This window comes from Typopeltis vanoorti, chromosome 7 (assembly GCF_054136105.1).
Source record: "Typopeltis vanoorti isolate ZY-2024b chromosome 7, IOZ_Tvanoo_1.0, whole genome shotgun sequence".
In the NCBI taxonomy this organism is placed as follows: domain Eukaryota; kingdom Metazoa; phylum Arthropoda; class Arachnida; order Uropygi; family Thelyphonidae; genus Typopeltis; species Typopeltis vanoorti.
In genome coordinates, this window is record NC_143555.1 from 66,000,435 (window position 1) to 66,020,929 (window position 20,495).

The following is a 20,495-nucleotide window of genomic DNA, read 5'->3' on the forward strand; positions in this document are numbered from 1 at the left end:
TTATTTACTAGTATTTTTGGCAATATACAGACACTTTCTCAAGTTTAAGGCAATTCCACAATGTTACCATTCTGAATTCACAATGCATGTAAAATGTAGAGCTTGGACCTTGAATATTTGCATATTTTATCAAACAATAAATAAACATGGCTGGCAGTTTGTCTTTGAAGTTTACACTTTTGATTCGAACAAGTAAAACTTCTGGTAACAGACAGACACAAGTACTAATTTTACGCTTGGAAATGATTTTCACTATAACCAGTAAGTGGTCCTGGAGAAACATTCTATTTTACTGGAAGATTACAGGAATTAAAACAGATAAAAATATTGAATTGTAATAGTAAACGTTGACATTATGATTTTTCATCAATAATATCTTACACATTACCTTACACAGCATGTATTAAAAATGATTCACTTTGAGTTAGTTCATGGAAGACAGCATTAACAAGAAAACAAACAAACAAAAATCCTACTGGATATACAAATATCCGTATCTGTTAAGTACAGTCCCTGATATGGAAGCCACACCAAGAGCAGATTTTTGGATGTAGCTAACCTTATCAGGCTTACAGAACATTCATTTACATCATATTACCTGGTAACAAAGACGCTTTAAGTGCATATAACTAGTCTCGGTTTACACTAGAGGGGAGTGAGGGAGCGTAGAGTCCTCATAAGAGAGGTAAGAGCAGTGGCTAATGTTGTAGCTTGGTGCATCAGAATCCCCATGTGGGGATTTGTGATTCCCCTTCCAACAGCTCGTTTTGCTGCATCTACAGTATGTGAGTATGCTAATGCAACTCCTTTAAGTCTCTCTGCTAAAGCTGACACTTGTGTCTCTGCTGCTGTATGTATAATTACTAACTCACTAACTGTAAAAATTCTGTCAAGAAGTGTAACACAAGAAGACATGTTTTCAACCATCCTGTCTGATGACTCCATTGCACTTTTCACAAATAACTTTGAAGCAGTAACAAATTGTCTGGACTCAGCAATAAGTGCTTCTTTTGCAGCAATGAATTTATCAATATCAATGTCAGTGGTACACTTGGGCTTGTCATAATTCTGGCCAAGATTCTTCAGATGCAGTACAAGAGATGAAATTTCATGCTGGGCTTGACAAAAAGCTCCATTTGGATCCAGATTTGGAGAGTCATCATCAAAATTGTGTTCTAGAGAGTCATTTGATATACCATTTGCATCAGCATAACAGTCACTTAATAAAGATCCTAAATTAGAACTACTGGATGTCAGAGAAACAAGACCCTGGTCTTCATTACCAGCAATATCTATATTAAAGCAACCATTAGTTATATTATAAACCATACTGGGTCCACAACTTAGTTCCTGTTTCTCTGCTGTTGGTAGTGTAGAGTAGGTAGAATAACTTGTACACCTTGCTGTTTCACCATTTAATGCACTATTAGCACAAAAAGAAATACCTTCCATACCATTAACTGTATTTGAACATACCACTGGCTTTATCACAACTTTTCTTTGGTGTGGGGGTGTTTGTCCTGGTGAGTGATTTCTCAGACCACCTGCTGGACTACTTCCTCTTCTTCTTAAAACTGGAGATTTTCCCAGTGCCTTTCTAGGTGTTCCTGGAGTTGATTGAGAACTCCTATTAAAAGATCTCCTTAAACGATTCTAGTGAGAAATAAAATACAGATTGAATCAATAGTGGTTCTGATATAAATAAATGATTCTCAAACAGTTCTGGCTACATAAACACCTTAGACTTGGTTGTTTTCCATTGAGAAGAACCAAAGAAGTGACAGTTAATATTTTAAGCATTTTATTGCAGTGTTCAATCAGCCTTGATTTAATGTCTCAATTTGAGAATCATTGATTTAGAATAATACTGTTCACACTAGTGTAATATTAAGTGGGAATCAGATATTGATTAATTACTATAATTACACCTACCTGAAGCAAAACAGCATGAACTGCACTGGCTTTACTGTGAGATTAAAAAAAAAAAAAATTATAACTGAGGTACTTTTGTTTGTTCCATTTACTGAATGTTTTAGAGAAGTAACATAATAATGAATGACCTGCAGATGGCAGTCCATTTACAAATTTATCTGATAGCTGAAGAAGTGACAGTTATATGGAAATAGCATCAAGGAAATGAGAAAAGGTTGATATTTTGTTTAACTTACAAAACAGAATGAAATTATAACAAAGGTACTGTTTTTTTTTGTTCCATTGTTTTAGAGAAGTGACCTTCAGTTTATGGGCTCCAGACAGTAGCAACTGCAACATAACACTGAATGACCTGCAGAAGGCTTGTACAAATTACTTTGGCTGGTAAAAATGATTTAGCAGGTGACGTGTGGTATGCAAGCAGACGTGAATACGAAAAAGTAAAAGTTGTGTCTGTTGAACTGAGATGGAGACCTATTCACAAATGAGTTGGTGAATAGATTGTGCAGGAGGAATGGTGTTGGAGTTTACGGATGTGTAGAGCGAGTTTGATGAAATGAAGGATTTATATAAGATGGAGGATTTGCATTTGGAGTCTCAAGAAAGTGTTGTTCAGTGATAATTTGAGCGTGGGTCCAGGCAAGGACCCACACTCACCTGCATCCTTTAAGTAACACAAGGTGTAAGGAAGGTTGTAAGTTGAAGGAGGATATTGCAGTTTATGTATACTAATGGGGTTGCAAAGCCCAATTCTACCTCCCCACAGTGCACCCTGGGAATCCTATGTCCAGGTCTGATGTAGGAATCCTGTCCACATCAGACCTGGACCCAATAATGCTAACAGATCTCTAGTGAACACTTCAGTCAGGAGAAGTGTATATATCTGACTACAGCAAAGATGCCATTATTAAAGAAACAGCCCAAATCCTGCATAGCCTACACTCACCTCTCTATGGCAGTGGTAAAGCATTGAGTGGGGCCAGGGGTAGTGCTAAGAATAACGCAAATGAATGCAGGCCACCTATTAGATCTTTGAAACTGGCAAGAAACTACAGAATGAATTTATTAATCAAAGAACTAACCAATATCAACTTGGATATTCTCTTAGTATATGAAACAAAAAGATTAAAAGAACTAACATCAAGATGGTTTGATGGCTCAGATACTCCTGAGAGCATCCTCAAACAGTGGTAAACAAGGTGGAGCGGGCTTTATTGTTAAACCTAAGCTCACCAAGTTGATCCTTTCTTGTAACATCATATCTGAAAGAATAGGCATGTTACTAATTGGATTAGAGTATAATATAACAATAAAATTAATATCCTGCTATGCTCCAACATCCAGAGCTGATAATCAAGAAATAGAAAATTTCTACATGAATCGCAAACAGGCATTAAATTACAAGTCAACATATACATTCATTAGTGTATGTTTAATGCCAAAATAGGATGCAGAAAACAAAATAAAAAGTTTATAGGTCCAAATGGTCTGGAAGAAAGAAATAGAGGAGGAGAGAGATTAGCCAAATTTGCTGCAGTTGAGCAACTCTTTATTATGAATACTTTTATCAACAAATGCCCAGGAAAAAGATGGACTTGGCAATCACCGAATGGAGACAAAAACTGAAACAGACTACATTTTAACAGGCTGTAGAAAACTAAATAGGCAAAACATATTTCAACAAATTCTGACCACAGACTTCTCAGAGCCATTATAAGAATAGACCACAAAAATAAGAACATATCAGGGCTACATCCAGGGGCGTGCCAGCAATGTGTGCGACACACACTGGCTCCAGGATAGTAAAGGCGCCAAAGATTTCAGGCGAGGAGGAAATACTTTAAAAAAACTATTATTCATTAATTATATCAAAATAAATTACATTTTTGTTTAAATTTTAATTATATTTTATAGATTTGTCTTAAACAAATTATTTATAATCACTTATTTGTTATTATTCCTTAAGATCTTATTTTATTCTGATCCTAGTTCTAACAAGTAGTTTAGCATAAACAAGTAAAAATTTGAACTTGCATGAGTTGACTGTTTACAGGATGACATGCATTTGAATATCTTGTTCACACTCGCATTTGCTCTAAACATATATAAGAAAATCTGCTGCACTTTTTAACTTTATTCTATATTCTGCTGTTATCAGCAGAATATAGGCAACATCTTGTAATATGTCTGAATCGTCATGAGAAAAATTTAAATCATTTGAACAATTACAAAAAAATGGACAGAATTAATTACATCCTTAAAAAATAAAACTTGTATTGATAATTTACAGCAAAGAGTTTTAGATAATGAAAGGAAACGTTGGTATGAAGTTATAAAAAGAATAATTTTTGTAGTACAGTTTTTAGGCAAACAAAATCTAGCTCTTCGTGGTAAAAGTAATAAACTTTATGATCACAACAATGGCAATTTTTTAAAATGCATTGAGATGTTAGAAAAGTTTGATTTTTTTTTTTTTTTTTTTTATCGGAACACACGCGACATGTTGCTAATGATCCTGATTTTTAAAATATGCCCTCCTATTTAGGAGATAAAATTCAAAATGAAATATACTCACTTTATTGGCATCAAATATTAAAAATAACATTTTTATAATTTTTTTTTATTTGGGGGAGGGTATAGGGGCGCCAACTAAAGTTTTGCACACAGGCGCCGGACACTACTGGCGCACCCCTGACTACATCAAACCATAGATAGACTATCACAAGTTCAGGAAGTACATAGAAGAGACCGAATGGACTATTAAGAACTGCTACATAGATGACTATATTGAATTTATTAATAAATGCAATGAGTGCTTTAATAAAAAAAAAAAAAATAGAAACTCCTATGAAACAAAAGGAAAAGAGAATGACTCACACCTCTGAAAAAGAGAAAAGAACTAAAGAAAATTCTTGGCATGTATAATTTATAGTATAACCAAGTGAAAAAAACTTTCAACATCTATCTCTAATCCAGAGTATTTTAGTAATAAGGTGTGACATCATTTGGCTACTTGTATATGGAAATATGACTTTTGGAAATTAACAAAAATACTGCACAAATAACCCTATTTGATCAACCTATAAGTATAAAGAGAGGAGTCTGCAAGGCTATATGATCACCCCAAACCTATTTACCGATAATATAGTACTAATATCTCAAAACCCAAAAGATTTAGAAGAAATGGGTAAAAAAATATGCACTAAGAGATAGGCTTAGAAATGAAACTATAATAGAAAAACAAAATGGATTAAAAATGAATTAAATGGATAGTATAACCAAGTGAAAAAAACTTTCAACATCTATCTCTAATCCAGAGTATTTTAGTAATAAGGTGTGACATCATTTGGCTACTTGTATATGGAAATATGACTTTTGGAAATTAACAAAAATACTGCACAAATAACCTAAATTATAAATAATAATTAACAAAAATACTACACAAATAGGGATGTTATTAATACATAGAAACAAGTGACAGTAACCTATGTATTAATAACATCCCTATAGAACAGGTTAACTATAATTACTAAAGACAAATAATAAAAATGAAGAGCTAGTTAAATGAAAAAAAGCTGCATGACTTTCATTCAACACACTAAAAGACACACTTACTGATCCAAATCTTGATGCCTCTGTGAAGGCAAAACTCTTTAATAGCGACATTCTTCCATCACTCACTTACAGAATAGAAACATGAAACACAACAAGACAAGAAGAGACTCTCAGGATAACTGAGCATGCAATAGAATGTAGGATTTGTAACATCAGCAAAATGTAATATATTAGAAATATGGAACAGAGAGAGAGAGAGAGCGATCATATGTAAAAGATGTAACTGCAGTATATGAAAACAAGATGAGATGGGCAGGCCACATAGCAAGACTCAGGGATAACAGATGGACATATAGAATACTTAATTGTCAACTGAGAATAAAGAGAAGACCCATTAGTGAATTCAATGTTTATAACATGGAAGAGACAGGCTCAAGATCGAGATCGTTGGAGGCATCTTTGTGACATGCACTCATGGAGAAATCCTGAATGAAACGCATCCATCAAGGTATACTAATGCCAGAAGTATTCAAAATAACGGCAAGAAGTTTTTGCCATTGGTTAGCACAACTTGGCCAAAAAGTGATAGGCATTAATGAAACATGGTTGACCGAGGATGATATAATCATAGGAATAGAGTGCAAGGGATATGGTGTCTTCAGAGAGGACAGAAGGAACGGGAAGGGTTGCTAATGACAGCAAAGGAATTAAAGCCAAAAAGAGTAGATCAGGGGAACAGGGATCCTGGGGGCACGTCATTTGAGACTACCTAGTGTGAGATAAAGGCCAACAGAATTAAATATATAATTGGTTGCTGTTATAATCCAGGGAGTGTAAGGGAGAATGTAGATGGCATGTACTCGAAAATTAGCATGCTGACTACAGGTCGAATAATGGTTATGGGGAATTTCGACTATGGGGACATAGGGAAGAGGAATGGTGACAGGCAAGGAAGGAAATGGAATTTATTTAGTTGCTGAGAGATAATTATGTGAGGCAGCATGTAATGGGATCCATATATTGGTTATGGATCTGATCATAGCATCAGAGAACTTAACACTAATCAAGCTAGTTATGTTGCCTCTTCTTGGAGAAATTGATCATGTAGTCTTGACCTGAGAGATTGCCAGACATTCAGAATTTTCTGTTAAGAAAGAACAATTACCTTCTGTGTGGAATTACACAGCAGATGATTAACAAGCTGAGAAGTCAACTTTCAGCAGTGTAATGGCATAAAAATTTGAAAGGGGAGAGATGGAGATGGTCAAGGGGTGTTTGAAGAAAGCAGTATCAGAATGTGTACCCAATCAGAAAAATAAATCAGATAAATGAATAATGTCATTAAGCTGGAGCTGCACACAAAGAAAGGTTGTGTAGAGATTATAAAGAAAAAGCTGATCAGCATGCCTACGAACAATATAAGACAGGAAAGAAGGATGATCTCCAGTGGCGGCCAGTGAAAATTTTAAGTGGGGGTGCTGCATATAAAAAAAAAAAAAAAACTTTTTTTTTCTAATCAGTAACGAATTTATTAATAAATAAATTTACATATTTTAAAAATTGCTTTATTAAAAATATTTCATCCTCACGATGAGCAAACACCAATAAAAATTTCGTATCAATAGCAATGACAAGTGCAAACGAATATCGGCATTAGATCGCAGTGCATTTGTTTTGTGTAATGATAATTGAAAAAATATAATTCTTTTCATATTTTCACCAGTGACACTCGTCATAATTCAGCCTTGTACCTATAATAAATAAATAATTATGTTATTTTAACAAAGTAAAATAAGATTTACAAAAAAATAGTTCACCACGAACATGCACCAATAATAAACGTTTCATATCTCACAGAAATAATGAGCACAGGCATAAGATACGCTGCCCAAGCGGCAGTGTATTTAATGACGTAACATGCAACGACAGCAAACAAATATCGGCGTTATATCGCAGTGCATTTGTTTCGTGTAACGATAATTGAAAAAATATTATTTTCATATTTTCAACAGTGACACTCATCATAATTCAGCCTTGTATCTATAATAAATAAATAATTATATGTTATTTTAACAAAATAAAATAAGATTTACAAAAAATAGTTCACGCACACGCACCAATAATAAATGTTTCATATCTCACAGAAATAAGGCGCATAAGCATACTAAAAATACACTGCCATTTGAGCAGTTACAGTTGGGAATGACGTAACGTGCAATGATGAGCAAACGAATATCATCGTTAGATCGCAATGCATTTGTTTCATAATCTAAAGCATTAATCGAACAATTCCAATTATTAACTATTCAATGTCAAAACATAAGCTGCAACCTTTAACATGTACTGCATTTATATAATGTTGTAAGCATTGTTATTATTTATAAACACAAGCAAAATTAAATTTTTTCATTTTTTCCTTGGGGGTGTTGCAGTGTCGCAGTACTTATGTATGGGCCACCACTGGCGATCTCTATGGTAAGGAAAGAAGGAAAGACAAAGCTAATTATGAGGAAAGCTAGCTGATGAGGCCAAAAGAAATCCTCAAGAGTTATTTCACTACGTGGCAAGTAAAAGTAGGAATGATGTTAAAGTCGGTGGGAAAGTAACTGAACCAAACCAAATAGTTGAATTACTGAATGAGCATTTGACAGGGGATGGGGAACCATCTAGGTGGTGATGTTGCAAAGCCAGATGTGACCAGATGAAATGGAGGTGATTAAAATATGGCAGAACCTCAATAGGAACACAGCCATGGGATTAGAGGGTATATTCGGTCTGTGTATTATGAGAATGTGTAAGGGAATTATCAACTCCTCTGACCAAGGTGTTTAATTTAAACCTCACTACTGGGAAGGTGCCAATGGAGTGGGAAGAGGTCAAAACAGTCCTGCTTCATAAAGGAGGTTCCAAGAACAGTAGCAGCAAATTATAAGCCAATCAGCATTTCAGGAGTTGTGGTGGTTAAGATATTGGAGAAATTGGTGAAAGACAGAATTCAGCAATATGCTACAAAGGTCAACATGGGTTTTGTGAAGGATAGGTCAGTTAGATTAGATAAGGAAAATGGCTACTCAGTAATGCTGCTAGATTTTTGTAAAGGCATTTGACAAGATTTCATATAAAGCTGTGTTGCATGAACTGGAACAAATGAGGGATAGATATGAATCTAGTGGCTGATGGACAGGAGAAGGTGCAGGGCCATAGAGCTCAGTAGTTGGTCCTCTGTTGTTTAATTTGTATATCAATGATATAAGAAGTGATTTGCAATGAAATATTCATTTGTTTGTTGATGGTGCTATACTGAGAAGAGCAATGGTAAATGAAGGTGATTCAGAGATCTGTAGAAAGACTTAAATAGACCAGCAGTATGTGCAAAGTTAAATCACTGCCAGTTTAATGTGGCAAAGTGTAAGGTGATGCACTCTGGGAAAAGATCACAAGCTGTGTACTATATATTGATTGAAATGAACTGCATGAAACTGATGAAGCCAACAACTTGGCGTGTGTGTGTGGGGGGGGGGGGGGGTGATTGTGGACAAGGAGTTGAAGTTTAGAGGGCATATTGAGAAGGTATCCAAAACAGCACATCAGATTACGTGGTTGCTGAAGAATACACCAACAATCAGGGATACAGAGATTATTGTTCCTCTATGTGAGGTTTTAAAAGATGCTATTTAAAAGAAATTTAAATTTAAATGCTATTTAAAAGGTCTGCATTGCAAAGACCAATCATTAGTTAAAGATGTTGTATAAAACTTCCTTAGCTAGTTGAACCTCTAAGGTTCAAGTAGCTAAAGAAGTATAATAAGATTGATTTCAGGAATTTGGTTCACAGCATTTAAAAAGAGGGTATGGTGAGTGATGAGTACTGTAATAATGTTCTCTTTTGCCTTAGTGGTGGTGGTGGCAATAAAACATATTGCGGGAAAATTTTCGTGCCACCTTAGACCATTGGGGATTTATTTCATGCTATCGGCATCAAAGAAATTTGGGAAATATTTCACCCAAACTAGGCATCAAAGAAAATTGCGTTAGAGTAATCACTTATTCATGTCATCTTTGTGTCTCATTGCTGTAAACACACACATGAACCCACTCACCCACACACACACACAAACAGACTGTCATGTGGCGTGTGATATTGGTAATAATCAAATGACAGTAACTCTTCATATAGGTGGACATTTTTGCAAAATCATTGTTCTCTATTATATATAAACAATGATACACTAACCACTCGGCCTGGCTGGCCAAGTGGTTAGCGTATCTGCTTTCCAGCCAAAGAGGCTGCATGTTCAAATTCTGCATAGGTTGGATGTTTGTGCTTGTCTTCCACCTTCATACGTTCATTCACTTAAGTATAAATACATTCTCCCAATATGGACTGGGTCACCATGGGAGTAGCAGACCCAAACCTCTCGCAATAGGAGAGGCCTTCACCCTGTGGTGGGTAGAAAAGTAGGCTGTTCATCATCATCATTTAAAAGAAATAATTGATAAAACTGAAAAAGATAATACATATAAAAATACAAGGAACTTTTTTTAAGGTATAAATAAACTGAAGACAGGCTATTAATCAAGAACTACAATAATTAATGATAATAAAGGACAAATTATTGCAAATGACAAATGGCTGAAAGTAGAGGGAATATTTCAAACAGCTACAAAACTGCCAAACTCCCAAAGTAACATTCCTACCCAGAATTTATTCTGCTTGTGAACCAGAAGTCAAAGAGCCATCATTTAGTGAAATAGAAACAATCATTAAAACTCTTAAAAATAATAGAGCTGCAGGATTTAATAAAATCATATCTGAACAAATTAAATATGGAGGAATAGAATTAACGGACAAAATTTTCACTATAGCGGCATCTCACTTTTAAATACAGTACTAGTTACAAAATCCTGTCTGATATTATTCTAAAAAGAATTATTCCATATGCAGAAGAGATTCTCAGAGAATATCAGGCAGGATTCAGAAGGTCATTCAACCATTGATCACCTTTTTACCTTGAGACAAATTCTAGAGAAAAATTGTGAATACAACAAAACAATGGCATGTTTAGGTATTTCCCACCCCTAGGCCTGCAGAAAGTGCCCCCCCCCATATTTAACGAACATGCTGATTTACATGCATAACCTATTTATATCGTAAATCCGCAACATAAATATAATTACAAAAATCAGAGCCCAGAAACTTCCACCACCCCTCAAAATTTGCTGCTCTAGGCCTGGGCCTATACAAAATATGCAACAAAAAAAAAAAAAAAGTCATAATATTTTCATTGACTTCCAAAAAGCGTACGATAGCATACATTGGGAAAGTCTATGAAAAATCTTAAAGGAATTTGGAAAACTAGAAAAATTAATCAGAATTAAAATGTGTGTACAGGAAAATCAATAGAGAGTCCTCACTAACAACATATTGTCAGAGCGATTCAACATCACCACAGGTTTAAAACAAGGAGATGTATTATTACCTATATTATTCAACATAACTTTGCAAAAAGTAATACGAGAAACAACTAAAAGTACTGTATCATGCTCTGCATCATTCTTGGGGTATGCAGACAATATTGATATCATAGGAGAAAGTGCAGATGATATAACTGAAACTTTTATAAACCTTAAAACCTCTTCTGAAAAATTAGGTCTTAATATTAACCAAAATAAAACAGAATATTTAAAAGTATCTAGAGATAATAATCTCAAGCCATCAGCTATTCAATTTGCTGCCATGATATTGAAAAACTCAATACAATTTAAATACCTAGGCTCTATAATGACTAAAGATAATAAGATCCAAACAGAAATAAAGATGAGAATCCAAGCACATAATAAATCATATTTTTCACTTCACTTCTCATCTAGAAATCTGTTATAAGAATCTAAACGATTCCTATGACAAACTGATAAATCTCAATCACAACACTTTGAAAACAAAATCTTAAGAAAAATATTTGGCCTGATTAAAGATCCTGTGACAGATGAATGGAGAAGGAGAACAAATAAAGATCTCTATGAACTTTATAAGAAGTCACTTATAATAAACGAAATCAGAGCTCGCATCAGATGGTCAGGTCACCTGGAAAGAATGGAGGATAACAGGCTAGTGAGGATAACCTTTTTACATCAGCCAAAGGGAATACTGCAGAAGATGAATGGATAACATCAAAATGGACATGAAAGAGCTGAGAAATGTGAAACTGGAAGGAGTTGGCTAAGGAGAAAAAAATGGAGAATTGTGGTGCTTGCAGCTAAGAACTTTAAGGGTTTGTGAAGCTTAGGAAGAAATATATGAGCTTTTAATAAGGCCATATATGGACTGCTGCACATAGATCTGGACTCCTGGATTCTATGGGGATGAAGAAGCAGTGGAGAAGATCCAGAGGTGAGTGACAAGGATTGTGGCAAGTCTGTGGAAATGCTCTCTATGTGAATTGATTGAAAGTCTGTTGGTTTCAAAAATCGGCTGATAGGTCAAAAAAAAAAGAGAGACATGATAGAATTATTTAAGTTCATAAAGGATTGACACTGAAAACCTTTTTCAGTACATGATAAGAAGTAAGAGAACAAGAGATCAGCAGTAGAAGTTGTGTAAGAGTGTGGTTAACAAGAGTGTTAGAGCTAGATTTTTTTGCTTGGCAGGTGGTGAATGGGTGGAATGTGTTGCCAGAGGTGGCTGTGAGTGCTTCATCAGTGAATGAGTTTAAGGAGAAGTACAATAGTTATTGCGTGAATAATTGATCTCCTGCAGTGAGTCTTCTGGCTCCATGGAGATACCTGTACAATAATAAATACAAGTACCAAAAATAAAGTAGATCACAGATGACTGTGCAAAGCACAAAAAAAAAGGGGGAGGGCAAAATAACTTCCAGTAACTGCAGTTGCATATTTTGTTTCAACCATATATATCTAACCATACAAAAATTACTTCCTTAAAATAAAATTTAATTTCAATTGGTCCACATAGAATACCTAAGGAATCTTATAAGCCAAAATAAACACTGCAAGACCATCAAAAGATACCATTAACTGTGCTTAAAGATGAGCACTATTAATGGAGATGAATCTGTAATCCTTGATACTGATTATACAATGAAGCAGTTATATCACACTAATACTCTAATAAGATTCTTGTGTGTGTGTGACTCACACTGTGAAAAGTTGTAAATTTACATTTACAACTTTTCACGGTGTGAGTTTATAGTACTGTGAATTTATAGTCCTGTGAGTGGGCTCAGAATTTTTTTTTCTATTTTCCTAGTCATTTTTAATTACTTTTTTTTTTTGTATTTTTATTTAATTTTTTACATAATCTGGGAGTTGCTCTAGGGATCAAACATGGAACTTTTTCAAGCCACTCCATTGCTCCAGTAAGCAGAATGGTGATTAGCAATAAAGTTCATCTCCCAATACAGCACCATGTAATTGTACCTTCAGTTTCTCAAATGGAAAATTGGTTCTCCTGCTGTGGTTGGATAATTAAGCAATTAATGTACTACATAAAAATTTCAAAATCCTACCACTAATTCTCAAGACTCAAAATTCACAAGAGAAACAAACTAATTCTCACATCTCTTCATCCACTTACTCCATAGCTGTGTGAGATTTCCTATTTGATTGGCTAATTTGCTTATACATCTCATGGTCACTACCCTCCACATTACCAGGTCTATAGCAACATCCGACTATGTATTTCATTCTACTCACCTCTCTCTCACACCATACCGCCTCAAAACTAGTGCCACTGTTTCTCCCCTTACATCAATTTCTTGATAGAACCTTTATCCTGGCAAACTGTTTGCAGCGTTATGCTCAGTCTCTTAGTAAGTAGTTTTGTCATAGAAGTATTATTTTTCTGTTATAATCAGCAATTCCATAACTAATGCAGCTCTTCCTCTGTTGGCTTCTGTGACAGTCAAAATAGCATTTCTCATCTCAGGGATTTGAGTGTGTGCGTGTGGGGGGAGTAACAGTTTCTTATAGCTCAGAGATGTAACCAGTGTTAAAAAAGAGATCACATTTGGCAACTCAAAAGTTGGATGTGTACAAAGGAACTCTGGTATTGTCATAAAATTTGAGGACACCAGGGGATCGCACAGGTTCTTTCCACTCTAGCAAAAGAAGAAATTATTTTCAAGTTAAGGCATTCTCATATTCAAATCAGAATATGAGTGGAGGCTAGCTAAATAGAATCCCAGGAAGTTTTTCATTTTGTAGCTAACAGAAAAATTATTATGAAGCATAACTGTTAGCTGGAGCTAATGATTAACCACCTTACCGGCCATTATGGATCAAATACGCATCTGCATACACTTGTATCCTCATATATTTCAATGTAATATCAATGGTATTACAATTTTAATATGCACTTCGCAACCATGGAAACTTGGACGTATATATACGTCCTGGCCAGTAGAGTGGTTAAGCAACTCCTGTAGGATGGTGGAGCTACAGGATATTTCAAATTAAAGTATCCTATTCAGAGCAGTCTACAGAGAGAACCAGGAGATGAAATACCCTCAAACTTGTGGATACTAACCAGATCATGGGGGAAAAGATTTTGACAATAAAAAAAATTAGTTCTAAAATGATTGATAGGGAACAAATGGATGAGCAGGGGAAAATTACATTAATGTGATGGATGATATGCGATTGTGAAAGGATTGAGTCAGTGACAAAATTATTTAATGATGTTTATTTCACTCATTTCATAATAATGTGAAGCTGTCAAGGAGATTTAGATGATCAGTGGAAGTAATATTCAGTGTGTTGGCCTTTGTGAAGTAGGTTATACTGCCACACAGCATGGTTTACAGGGGAATGCAACTGATCTCTTGAAAGGTTTTGCATATGATTTGCAATTTTGTTTTTCAAATCTGCCAAGTGAAGAACTTTGTCCTATACACCATGCTTTTCAGGTAACCCAAAAGTTACAAGGTGAATGTGGTGGCCTCATAGAAAATGAGTGACTGATTACCCTCTGTGAAATGTTGATGCAATAATTGTTGGGCTTCACGTCCTATGTGGGGAGATGTTCCATCTAGCATCATCACCATTGTATTCAGGCACCCTCTTTGCTGCAGCTGCAGGATGACAAAACTGCTCAACATATCCCAGTAACATTCAGCTGTGACCAAGCTGGTCAAGGATAGTTTGAGAGATTTCTTCAAAGAAAAAGAACTTGGCCATAAATCTTGTCCATAGTGTGAACATAAGGGAACTCTGTAGCCCAGATATGGTAGTTTTCAATGTTTACTGTTCCATAAACATGAACATGCACAGGCTGTTCTAAGGCTAATCTTTATCCACCTCTATATGTGCCAAAAATGTCAATGCAAATATTTCTTGGCTGCTGGCATCTTCCATTTGCAACTCTTGGCTGCCTTCTAACTCGCATGGTATGCAAACTTCAGTATCTTTTCTTACTCGCTGCACCACAGTTTCCCTATTGGTCATTTTTTTAACTAATTTTTTTGTTATTATCAAAATCTTTTCCCCATGATCTACTTAGAATACCCACTAAGATCTATAATGATCATTATTCTTAAAAGAAAGATAATATTTCTAGAAAGTAAAGTAGCACTCTGGTTTACACATTAGTAAACTTCATTAAACATTTCAAAATATCTACTGAATAATCTAGATGGCATTAACCCATGCACATTATGGAAGTGTGCTTATTTAATAGATCATATTCTGGAAGAGTACCACTGAAGTGGAATGATGGTAAAATAAGGTCACCGGAGAAAGGTGGGAAGTTGCATTTCTAGGGTGGCAATTACAGTTTTGGAGAAACTGGTCAGGACTTGAATACAGGTTTGGAGAAACAGGATTTAGCATGCACTTGTTATTGGACAATCATGTTTTAATAATCTCTGGATTTTATAACAGAGTAATAACAGAAAAGGGGAATGCATATCTTATGATATCTTTGGATTTGGCAAGGGTATTTTGATATTGCCACATGACAAAATTAGTGTTTAAACTGTGAAAAATGGTGTGAATAGTACTTAGTGAAGTGGAATAGAAACTTTTTTTTTAGAAATTAGCATCAGAACTGAAGGAGTTGGTAAGGCATTCCCCTCTTATATATAGAACACACAACACTCCGTAAACAAATTAAAAACAACGCTTGGCAAAGATATTTATTAGTTAGTTTTGACATTTCTGCTTTTTTCACAAATGTCCCAATCAGTGACATAATTCTTCTCTTACAGAACAAATTTCCACCCAACATTACTGCTCTCTTTGCCCACATAATACGTTTGGATTATTTTGTGTGGCAAAATAATTTTTATCTATAAAAAGAAGGTATAGCCACTATCCCCCCCCCAATTGCTATTTTTTATATGGAATCATTTAAGCAACAGTCCGCACGGTTAGCCTAGTGGCTTTGTGCTTCGCAACCATATGCCTGGGGAAGGAGTGTCCTAGGTTCGATTCCCGTCGGAGACATGAGGAGCTGAAGGATCTTCCTCAGCCATAGCCAAGTTAGCCGATCTTGGGCATGGGCAGTAGGGTTTTTTCCGCCAGTTTATCTGGTGTTTTTCATCCCACAAGCAGGCAAACCGGCCCCTTGAACACACAGGGATACAGCCAAGAATACCTTGAGGCATAGGAGTGACCATTCTATCCTCGTATTTCGGTTACGAAATCCAAGCATGCTTGGAAGGTTGTGGGCCTTAAAGGCCTGTTAAAACCATTGGGACAGATAGATTTAAGCAACATGATCTAGATTCCTTTCTTTAAAACCTACAGGTTGGCTTAAATATGTTGACAATGTTTTATCTGGCCACACGGCTGCCAAACTTTAAACACCTTACTCAGCCATCTGGACAAATGGTATGAGTGCATACAATTTACCATTGAAATTGAAAATCAAAACTCGCTTTATTTCCTGGATACATCTGTCACATATCTTCCCTCAGGCAGTGTATCCTTCACTAGCTACAATAAGCCTACACATATACCAGCCAATTATTAGCAATCCATTTATAAACAATGGCTATAGCAAAAATACATACATGAAATTCTTCATAAAACTTCACCTAAAAATGCAAATAATATGCTACTTTTAAACCACCTATAAAATTAAAAACATATTCAAACTCCACCAACGATCCCCTCTTCCTCGTCATATTGGACTTTTAATAAAGTATTGACAGCAATCTTAGGAAAGCACCTAAGACTTAATTATAAAAAGGACTATATGTAATCCAAGATCTTAAATCTAATATAACAATTCTCATGTTAAATTAAGACATCACATTTGCTATAATAAAACTATCTATAGGAAAAAATTTTTCTCTGATGTTGTCATAAACAGAATATAGCTTTGATGTAGTTATTTTATATTATTTTTTATAGAACTTTCTGATGAAAGAAAGTTCTATAAAGTGGTTAGCATATCCACTCTCCGGCCAAAAGGCTGCGGGTTCGAATCCCGCCATGGGCATGGATGTTTGTTTGTGTCTGTGGAAATACTAGTGGTGGTGGTCGGCGGTAGATGGCGTTAGTGTAATTGCGGTCTGTTGGTGGATTGAGCAGTGGAGACAGAGTTGTAGAGTAGATGCCCTCCCTTGATGAGTCCTTGACTCCCTGGAGGTGTCAAATAATAATAATAACTTTAGCTTGATGTATGCAGGACCAGAGATCATTTGAAATAGTTACCAGATGATGTGAAGTCTGTATGTTTATCAGCAGATTTTTTTTTTCCTGGCATGATTATCAACATTTGTTGATAATCTCAAGTTGAGATTATTAGTAATCCAAACAACGTTCATCCTTGTATAAAATTCACCTTCAAATTGGAAAGTGACAGATCCCTGCTTATTTATTTATTTTTTTAGACATCATCTTGGAAGTCTCTGAACAGAATAAACTCATTCATTCCATATACAGAAAGCCTACACCTACAGGAAGATACTACCATGCAACAACAACAACAACACACACACACACACACACACACCTATGAAATACAAATTAAAGATGCCAAGAAAGTATATTTTTGTATCAAGTTTAGTTTAATCCTTTATCCAAGTCTGAGCAAACAAAGTTTGCACCTGAAAGTATCTTCAAGACTGGGGTAAGGTAGTACAACACCGGGCAACTTGTTGCAAAGGTGGAGAAAGTTCTCATCACTCCTATCTCAGTATCTCCCATATTGCAAAGCACATCTCCTTGTGGATATGTGTAATGCTATGCACTACGGCAAGGGCCACTACCCATACCGGTTTCGACCTTTATTGAGATCTCGTCAGTGGGAGGAAGGCCCAGTAGTGGAGACACCAAGGCAGAAGCAATGAGAGGTCATCCCACCCTATAGGAGCTGCTAAAGGGTGTACAACCTTATTATTAAATTACTCCAGATTCAGAGAAAGATGTTGAGAGTTTATTTTTCACTTGGTAAGACTATAATAAGTTTAGTTTAATCCTTTATCCAAGTGTGAGCAAACAAAGTTTGCGCCTGAAAGTATCTTCAGGACTGGGGTAAGGTAGTACAACACCAGGCAACTCGTTGCAAAGGTGGAGAATGCGTAGAATTTACTGAACGATATAAAATAGACATCCTTTTAGTCAACAAGACGCACCTTCAGCCTTGCAACAACCCCAAAATAAGGTACTACACACTATTTAGGACAGACAGGCTCAATGCCAGAGGGGGCGGAACGGCTATCTTTGTCAAAAAAAGCATACGATACAATGTGATCAAGAAAACAACAACAACTACAAACCTGGAAGAAACTGGAATTGAGATACACACACCAACAACACAGGTAGTCTAAAACTATATTCAGCCTACAACCCTCCAGGCAAACCACTCCTAGCCTCAGACCTCTCCCAGCTCCTTGACACAAACGAAGCAACAATAGTGGCGGGAGACCTAAACGCAAAACATTCTGCGTGGAACAGTAGAAACACCAACAATAGTGGGAAGAGCCTACACAAATTTGCTATGACAAGAAACATCACCATAGCAGGTCCTGTTGAACCAACACATTACGAACCACTGGGTAAACCTGACGTGCTGGATATAGCCATTTTCAGGAACACCCCGTTAATGATCTTAGCTCCAACCACAATCTGGTTCTGCTTAGCCTAGGTGGGGAAGCAGAAATCATCCCCGGTCAATCCTACACAAATTTCAAGAAGCTCATCGCAACTCTCTGCAACCTCACAGGCCCGGTCCCAACCATCTCCTCACCCAAAGAAGTAGACATAGTGATCAATAAATTGGAAAACACAATCCAAGCTGGACTAGCAACAGCCTTCACCGTTACCACTCCCGCTCAAGCCAACCTGCTCCCAGAAGCGATTCTAAAGCTTATCCGCAACAAAAACAGGATCAGATGTCGATACCATGCAATACTATCACCCCAGGATAAACAAGAGCTAAACAGGGCAACAAACCTAGTCCGATATGCGATTAAAGACCATAAGAATCAACTATGGGAGAGGAAACTAAGCTCCTTAAACACCGAAGATAACTCATTATGGAAAATGACTAAAGCCCTTTGCAGTGATCACTCCAACATACAACCAATCTGTGGAGAAAGAGGCATAGTCTACCGAGACGATGAGAAAGCAGAAGCATTTGCAGACGCCCTGGAGCTGCAATTTCAACCAAACTACACTCGTGCGGACTTGTGCTTCATCGAAAAAATCCACAGGCAAGTACACTGTACACTTCATTATCCCACCAGCCGTGACAACATAAGCTATACTACACCAAAGGAAATATACCAAATCATCAAGAACCTCACCAACAGAAAAACACCAGGTCCTGATCAGATTTCAAACAAAATTATAAAAGCACTCCCTCACAAAACAATAATGCATCTAGTGGCTATCATCAACGCGATGCTAAGAATCAACTACTTCCCCACTCGCCAGAAGCAGGCAGATATAATCCTCATCCATAAGCCGGGGAAAGCACCTCAGTTCCCCCAGAATTACAGACCTATCAGCCTCTTGTCAGGACTGGGGGAAATAGCAGAAAAAGTAATACTAAAACGCCTACAAGATGAAATGGACAAACTAGATCTAATACCTAACAAACAATTTGGATTTCATACAGGTCACTGCACAACTCAACAGGTTCACAGACTTATAGAATACATAATTACCGGATTCAATTGGAAACAACGTGTAGATGCAATCTTCCTGGATGTGGCGAAAGCCTTCGATAAAGTGTGGCACAAAGGCCTCATCCACAAACTAATAACTGCAAAATACTCACTAAACCTCATCAAAATCATAGACTCTTATCTGAAAGACCGAAAGTTTCAAGTTAAGTTGCATGGCCTCAGATCCACTGCAAGAAGAATCACAGCAGGTGTCCAACAAGGCTCCCTTCTATCCCCACTACTCTTCAATATTTACATCTCAGATGTCCCAAACACTCCATCAACCATCATGGCTTTCTACACAGATGACATGGCGATACTAGCCAGATCACTCAGGCCACATCTAGCACACAATGACTACAAAACATAGCAATAAATCTTGAAAAATGGTTTCAAAAATGGAGGATAGATGTCAACGCAGACAAGAGCACGGCCATACTCTTTACAAAAAAGAACACAACCCACCACGGAGCAGTCACTATGTTCAACACTGATATTCCTTGGCAAAAAGAAGTAAAATACCTGGGAATAAAACTAGATAATCAACTGAGATTCAACCCCCACATCTCACATGTCTGCAACAAAGCCTACTCAGCAATAGCCCAACTCTACCCTCTACTTAACTGAAGAAGCAAAGTCAGTACAGAAAACAAACTGAGAATATGCAAAGCAGTCATTAGACCCATACTAACGAACGGATCACCAGCGTGGAGCCACACCTCCCCTAGCAACATCAAAAGACTTCAGATACTCCAGAGTAGGTGCCTCAGAATGATCTTTGATGTCCCATGGTTTGTAAGGAACACTCTCCTACACCATAATGGAAACTTACCAGATATACCTAAGTTTCTCATCCAGACAGCTACTAAGTAC

The 20,495-nt window shown here is 36.5% G+C and overlaps 1 protein-coding gene across 6 annotated transcripts in view; it reads right to left on the bottom strand.

The window, feature by feature from the left end:
• Positions 1 to 266: 266 nt before the first annotated feature.
• Positions 267 to 20,495, bottom strand: part of LOC150104740 (uncharacterized) — a 434,041-nt gene continuing 413,812 nt past the window's right edge. For all 6 annotated transcript variants that reach the window (XM_090395917.1, XM_090395916.1, XM_090395915.1 and 3 more), the window contains one exon: positions 267 to 1,653. In XM_090395917.1, coding sequence (XP_090252043.1) covers positions 646 to 1,653 — 1,008 coding nt within the window. In that variant the 3' untranslated portion in view covers positions 267 to 645. The remainder of the gene's footprint in view (positions 1,654 to 20,495) is intronic.